The sequence below is a fragment of the Macrotis lagotis genome, chromosome 3 (genome assembly GCF_037893015.1).
Source record: "Macrotis lagotis isolate mMagLag1 chromosome 3, bilby.v1.9.chrom.fasta, whole genome shotgun sequence".
NCBI classification, from domain to species: Eukaryota; Metazoa; Chordata; class Mammalia; order Peramelemorphia; family Peramelidae; genus Macrotis; species Macrotis lagotis.
In genome coordinates, this window is record NC_133660.1 from 9185833 (window position 1) to 9193511 (window position 7679).

The 7679-nt window shown below is 37.0% G+C and overlaps 1 protein-coding gene across 2 annotated transcripts in view; it reads left to right on the plus strand.

Annotated features, from left to right (window-relative positions):
- Positions 1–5861, plus strand: part of C3H4orf17 (chromosome 3 C4orf17 homolog) — a 29064-nt gene extending 23203 nt beyond the window's left edge. For both annotated transcript variants that reach the window (XM_074228094.1, XM_074228095.1), the window contains exons 6-9: positions 448–529; positions 1240–1423; positions 2909–2949; positions 5387–5861. In XM_074228094.1, coding sequence (XP_074084195.1) covers positions 448–529; positions 1240–1423; positions 2909–2949; positions 5387–5592 — 513 coding nt within the window. In that variant the 3' untranslated portion in view covers positions 5593–5861. The remainder of the gene's footprint in view (positions 1–447; positions 530–1239; positions 1424–2908; positions 2950–5386) is intronic.
- Positions 5862–7679: the final 1818 nt, after the last annotated feature.

Below are 7679 nucleotides of genomic sequence, written 5' to 3' on the forward strand. Positions count from 1 at the left end.
AAATAAAACTATTAAAAACTAAAAAATCATCAAGTATTTATCAATCACTTACTGTGTGGTAGGATAAGAGTGCTTAGCCTTTTTTGTGTTACAGATCCCTTTGTCAAACTGGTGATGTCAACAGAACCGTTCTCATTATGTTCTTAAATACATAAAAGACATAGGACTATAAATGAAATTAATTACACTGAAATATAGTTATCAAAATAATAAAAGAGCAAGTCCCCAGATTCCAGGTTAAGTGGTGCTGAGCTAGGCACTAGCAATACTATGATAAAGATGAAACAGTCCTCCAAAGGCTTATGTTGGGTCAAGAATGTGATGTCCAACACCTCTTCTTACTAGTCAAATAGCCCAGGGTGAATTCTGTGAGGTGATAACCAAGTGAGAAAATAGGTAATTCTCCAGGTGAATCTTCCTTCCTCATCACACATGTGCTTCTTCCAGATTCTGTCAAAGTTGTGTGGAATTTTACAAACTGATTCCCTGGCAGAACTCCTAAAGTGGCTTCTTCACGCAAGTGTGAAAGGTAAGAGACAATGACATTAGCCTCAGTTTAGCTATTCAGACGCCATGGGTTTCTTGGCTCCAAACCATGGATTAACAAAGGCTGGATGCTGGTACGGGTTCTAAGGGAAACCTGTATTGACTGGCTTCCTTCTTGGAGGGGAAGAGATCATTCCAAGATTATATGAACACCTGCTTAAATGCCACTTCCTCTTGTTTTCTACCCAATGTTTCATGCAAAAATGAGTATATTCTCCCCAAATCCAAGTACCCTCTCTGTGTCACTGTCTTTGTCATTACTTTTCCAATCATTCATGTTTGACTTGTCCATTTCTTTTACTACCCCCCTTACATGTAGTCATAATTTTCTATCATTTCTTCCTTCTAAAAAGTTTAAATTCCACTTTTCTTTTCCATTCCCAATGATTCTAATCCAGGACATCACTATCTCAAACCTTAATTACTATAAAAGCTTTTTGGCTGACTTCTCAAAACCAATACTCCCTTTTTTCTATTCAATCAGTAAAGTTTATTAAGTCCCTTTTAGGTACTTAAACACCATGTTTGTTGGGTGTTGGGGATTATGGTATGACTGCCACTCCCTTTGTTATATTTTCATATTTGTTTCCCACTCCTAAGGTTAAGTTGACTACCTAATAGGCATTTCTAAAAATATTGTATTGGGTCTACAACTGAATTATAACTACAGCTTTATTTCTCCTTCCAAACCAGAAAAACAGTGGGTATCAGCTTTGATCCATTCAGAGCTCTCTGAGATCAACTTGCTGAAAAACCAGGAGCGGAAGACTGGAAAAGAGAAAGAAAAATCATCTCCCACTATCAAAGCTGGTGTGATTCCTCTTGTAGAGGGCAAACCTCCAGCCTTAGCCAAGGAAGAAGTGCCGAGAGTCAACAGGTAATTAATGTTGCATTGTGAGGAGTCTTGGTGACCACCTGATGAACATCCAGGGGAAGCTGATGGACATCCAGGGAAGAGGGAGAAAAGCTTAGGAAGTATGAGTCCAAAATCATGGACCCCTTGGTTATATATCACAAAGATATGGGCCACTTCAAGATTCAGTTGTTTCAAAAAAAAAGAAGGGTAATATTTATGCTACCTATTTCACAACATGAACTTCTGTTCTAAAAAGGCACTATTGATTCCCTTTAATTAACATAAATTTTTTTTTGGTTTTGTCTTCACTTTTTCCAATACTCCCCATTTTAAAAACTTTTTAAAAATAAAAATAAGACAAAATCCTTTTACAAATATACATAGTCAAGGAAAACATTGCTCATGTTTAAAAATATATATTTGACTTTACCTTTCAAGAAAGATGAATGTCAGGGGTTCAAAACACTCTCCTCCCTAATAAAAGGATTTTAAAAAACCCAAGGTTTTTTAAATTAAAAATCCTGGAATTCCTTCTCCCCAATATTTGGGGGACAGTCCTTTCACTAAATTGTATGTAATTCAGAACCTTTTCTTTTTTCTACTTTCCTAAATTAAAAGACAAAAGACCTGAATAGGGGATCAAAAGAAATAATTTTGCTCTCAAAATGAAGAAAAGAGAATAGAAAAATTACTTAATACAAAGTCTAGATATGGTTGAAATTACTCACACAAAGATGTTCTAAGTTCTGCCAAAAAGCAAAGTAAGAAATGGAGTGGAGCACAGAGAGAGGAATGAGAATTGATCTGTGATTTGATCAAGAGGAGATCCCAGTTCAATGCAGGTTGGCAATTTCTCTGCAGCTTAGAATCTTAGAGAGTTGTTTAAAACAAATGAGTAGTCAAGTGATAAATTATTGATTATAAATTAGAATTAGAAAGATGCCTATTCATTAGAAAGAAACCTATTCATTAGAAAGAATACCCCTTTGGTCTAAAAAAATACATTCCACATGGGTAAATTGGTGAAGTAGGAAAATAGCATTTATCTAAAACCCAGATATGCAACTAGAACAAAAACTTTCTTTTAAAAAAAATTAAGTTTCGGAAGATCTCATAGGAAAGGAGCCAATGAAAAAATAAGATAATGTGTTACTCAGAAAGGCAAATTGAAAAAGGCAAAGGAAAATGAAATTAGGGTGAGAATTCTTTTTTGTATCGCTGTTTGTCCCATGATAAGATTGCTTTTTTGGGGAAAAAAAAATTATCACCTGATTTTTTTTCTTTTTATAAAAATGGTACCATCACCCTCCAATTACACCACCTTGGCCTAATCTTTTTACCCTGAACATGGGTCTATCTAGTACAAAGACTCTAAAGATGGCATTGTTATGTTTTGTAAACACAGACTTTTGGTAATGATGTAATCTATAGAGGAAGCTCGTAATAGGTATGTAAGATGTGTGTGTGTGTGTGAAATTCACTGTCCTTTTCCTCTTTCTGATTTAGAGTTCCAAGCCAACAAATCGAAAAAAATGAATCGAGACAAGGTTAAGTAAAATTTGTACATATTACTATCATCTAGTTTTTTTTTGTTTTTTTTTAGATTTTTTTTTTGTAAGGCATATGGGGTTAAGTGGCTTGCCCAAGGCCACACAGCTAGGTAATTATTAAGTGTCTGAGACCGGATTTGAACCCAGGTTATCCACTGCACCACCTAGCCACCCCCATCATCTAGTTTTTAATAGTTTTGAAGAGACCAACACTGAAATAAAAGTCATTTCAAGAAGTGAAGAGACACAGATATAGCTACCTGTTGAATTTGTGTTTCATTGACTGTTTTCGAAGGTAAACCATAAAATAAGTTTTAGGGAGGCAGCAAAAGCAACATGATTGGTGCAGCTAGGTGTCATAGTGGCTAAAACACCGGTCCTGGAGTTGGGAGGACCCCAGTTCAAATCTGACCTCAGACACTTAATAATTATAATAGTAATACCCACTGCCTTGAAAAATCAAAACAAAAAAAGAAACATGATTAGTCTTAGGACCATGGGTCTGGACTGGAAGGAGCTTCAGTGACTATCTGGTCTAATTTCTTCATTTTATAGAGATCTATGCCAGAGTCACCTAGGTAGGAAGTGTCAGAATTGAATGAGTCTAAAGCACTGGACTTGGAAGCAGAAAGGTTCAAATCTGACCTCAGACTCTTAATAGCTGTGTGACCCTAAGCAAGTCACCTAATTGCTGTCTGCTTCAGTTTCATCAACTGTATAATGACAATATTAATAAATAGGCCTTAATAATAAATAAAAGAGGGGCAGCTAGGTAGTGCAGTAGATAGAACACTGGCCCTGGAGTCAGGAATATCTGAGTTCAAATCCTACCTCAGACACTTAATAATTACCTAGCTGAGTGGCCTTGGGCAAGCCATTTAACCCCATTGCCTTAAATAAAAAAAATTTTAATAATAAATAAAAGATAGTAGTAATAGACCTCAGAGTTTAACTTTTTTCAATGACCAAAAACATTTCCCCTCTTTCCCACTCCATCCCCCATTTTAAAAATAAAAATAAAATCCTGTAACAAATATGCATAATCAAGCAAAACAAATAACCACATTGGTCATGTCCAAAAATATGCATTTGACTTTCTCTTTCAAGAAGGATGATGAATGGCAGGGATTGAAATAGATGGATCTTCAAAGGTGCCTTCCAGGCCTAATGTTCTGTGATTCCCATGATTATGATCCAGAAAGTTCCAGAAGTACCATGAAAGAGAACAAACAATATAAAATAAAGGAAGAAAAGCAGATAATTGCATCTTACCCAGTGCATCCAGATACCAGCTCTGTGTTAGACCCCACTCAAGGGTATATTCTTAACCAAGGCATAGGAAAGAAAAAGAGATCCAGAAAAGAAATCCAACTCTGAGTCTCACAGAGGTGTAGTGGGTTCTAATTCTGAACAAACTTATATGATGATAACAAGATGAATGCCCATATCATTAAGTATTTTGTTTCATAGTCCACACCCAAGAGAATAAACTCCAATCTGCATAAGGTCCTTTATACCAATACCGGAGATGAGGTAGGGTCCAAATCATCTCTGCCTCAGTGCAAATTTCCTTGGACCAACCCAGGTTTGACCCATGTTCCATAACGCATTCCAAATGATGCAGGAATGCACTCCATCTACCCCTAAGATCCATCAAATAGCCCAACAAGGTAAAGCCCAATTGATAATCCCATCAACCTTAGAGACAACATTGGAGAAAGAAGACCTAGACTTAAATCTTACACTTGATATAACCTGTGTGACCTAGGGCAAAGCACTCTGAGTATTTCCTCATATCTGTAAAATCAAGGTTGATCTTGATAGCTTTGAAGTTTTTTTTCCAAATTTTAATCTAGGATTCTATACTATGTTCTCTCATTCTAAATTCAGCTGCAATAAAAACAAAGTCCTAGTCTTATTAGGTTCATATGGTAGAGGGAATCTTTTCAGTATGATCAGAAATCAAAGTTATTGGACCTTCTTTAGAATGTTAAATAACACTGGCAAAAACTGAATAATAATAGGTAAACTCTGAAAATAAAAATATTTGCTGAATGGACAAAAAAGGGGCAGGATGAGTACAGGATTGTGCTGGAACCAGGTCTTATTGGCCCTCAAAAGTCAATTGTGAAATATTCAGTAAAAGCATTTATTTACAATTTGGAAATCAGCAAAGGCTACAAAATCAGGGTTTGATTTATTGATTTTTCTGGAATGAGAGTGATGAAGAAAATGTTAACAATACAGATTGAACTTTAAAATGTGTCATGTAAACTTTTTAAAATTTTATTTTAGGAGTCAGACATTTTCTGGCACTAATTCTTCAGGAAATTCCTATTTAGTTCAGTTTCATGGAGTTCCACATTATGTAGTTTCTTAATGACGGCGCAAAACTGAATTCTCATGTCACCTTATTTAGATTGTTCTATTTCAGAGATCAAGGGTAAGCCTGAATTAATTAACGAAAGACATAAGCTTGAGGCTTCCATTGAAGAATATTTTGGCAAAGCAAAGCCTCCTGCCAAGAATTTGAAAAATTGGAAGGGAAATTACCGTCCATGCTCAGCAGGAAGTTCAACGGGGGCAAGAAATCAACAATATTCCCCTAAACCCACTAATAACAGTCTTGTAAAGTTTTAAGTCAAAGAAACTCTACAGCAAAAAAAAAAAAAGGCAAAGAGAGAAGGCCTGTTCAAGCTCTTCTTCTCAGAGACCCCAAGTTCATCTATCCTTACTCTTTCAAAAAATGTTTTCCTGGAGGCCTATGAGAGGCAAGCATGGATTAGTCCTGAAGAGACAAATTTCAGTCCTCAAACGTTTTCTAGCTAAATCTGAATGTAGAACATATTTCAATTAGTTTTAGTATGTTAATTCTGAGTACTATGAAATAAAGCATATATATGCACACATGCTCTACTTTCATGGCTTGCAGATTCATTACATGGGAAGAGGATCAGGGTGGTTGTAGTGAGAGGCAGAGACATCAGAGCGAGTTTGGAGTCAAGTTTCAGGCCCTACCTATAGTCAGGGTCTTCATACAAAGACATGAATCTCCTGGGGTGGTTTGATCATAAAGGGTTTGTTTTAGTCCCCTCTTCCCTTTTAACTGCATATCACTGAAGGAGCTGTGTATTTGAAGTCTTATTCTCTAAAACAATCCAACAATTAAGAGCAGAATCTGAGCATAACAAGGACACAACCCACGCTCAAGCCAAATATTTGGGGTTTTTTAAGAGTATAGTGAATAACTTTATAAATGAGGAAACTAAGCCTCAGGGAGGCAGTGACTCATCTAAGGTCATGCAAGGTCAGTAAGAGATGCAGCTAAGTGGCACCATGGACAGAAAACTGGACCAAATTCTGCCTCAAAACCATCCTAAGCAAGTCATCCTACCTCAGTTTGCTCATCTGTAATTATGAGGATAATTATAGCAACTATTTCTTGAGGCTGAGAGGATAAAATGAGATGTATATCACGGAACCCAGAGTCTCTGTAGATCTGATGTTCCTTTAACTTCCACCTTCCCAACTGGGAGGTAGACAGTAAGTTCATATCACCAGTGATCATTGTCCTATAAAGCAGGTCAATAGCTGTTACTGCAAGAAAATTATGGATCATCATTAATGAATGACACAAAAATAGTAAATAAAAGTTACTATTGGTAAATAGACTAGACTAAAATATTTAAGCCCAATTAAATTTATATTTAGAATATGAGGATGCTTTAATATTAGGAAAATTATCATAATTATATATTAATAGCAGAATGAAAACCATGCTTTTATCAATAGGGAAAAAACATTAGACAAAAATAGAAAATTTATTTAAAAGGACAAAATATCAAAAACTAAATGTCAGAACTGGACTACCAGACTGGAACACATGGGCCCCAATGGGCAGCATGGTCCATAGCAACATAGACTCAGCAGGGACGACTGCCATGGACAGTTGAAAAGGTAGGTTTTGCTTACAGTTATGGTCAGATAGAGTATGGGAGACCAAAAGCAATGTTAGTGGGAGCTGGCTTGCTTTTCAGTAATGGTAGATAAAATTGCCTACCTCTCTCTGCAAAAAAGGGAAAACCATCAATAGATGTAGCCTCTTCCATTCCCCCAACCCCCCAATTATGGAACCCTTGGGGAGAGGGCAGTGCTGGTTGGTGGGCTGGGAACAGGGTAATTCTTGGTTTTGACCCTGGCACTAATCAGTATATATGCAGGAGGGAAAGGAGAGCTTAGTTACTCGTCTACAAATGAACCCACCTGTGATGAAGACTGGTTAAAGGACCGATGAATGGGGTGTAATCGTCTGCACAGAAGCTTTGGTGTTTCTACTGTGGCTCCTTTTCCTGCTCATCCTCTTTACATTTTGAGACTCACAGTGAATTACAAATAATTGATGTCATCCTCTACATTGGACCTGTTAACACCAAAAAGATTTCTGGTCTGTTTTCCATACTGTCACTCCTTCAAGGGGCCATTCCATTGCTTTTTTTTTCTTTAGGTTTTTGCAAGGGAAATGGGGTTAAGTGGCTTGCCTAAGGCCACACAGCTAAGTCATTATTAAGTGTCTGATACCGGATTTGAACCCAGTTACTCCTGACTCCAGGGCCGGGGTGCTTTATCCACTGTGCCACCTAGCCGCCCAATAAGTAACTTCTTGAAAGCAGTCAAGCACTAATTCATTTTATCTCTGTAATGCCAGCCCATGCAATCTGTGGTGCCCA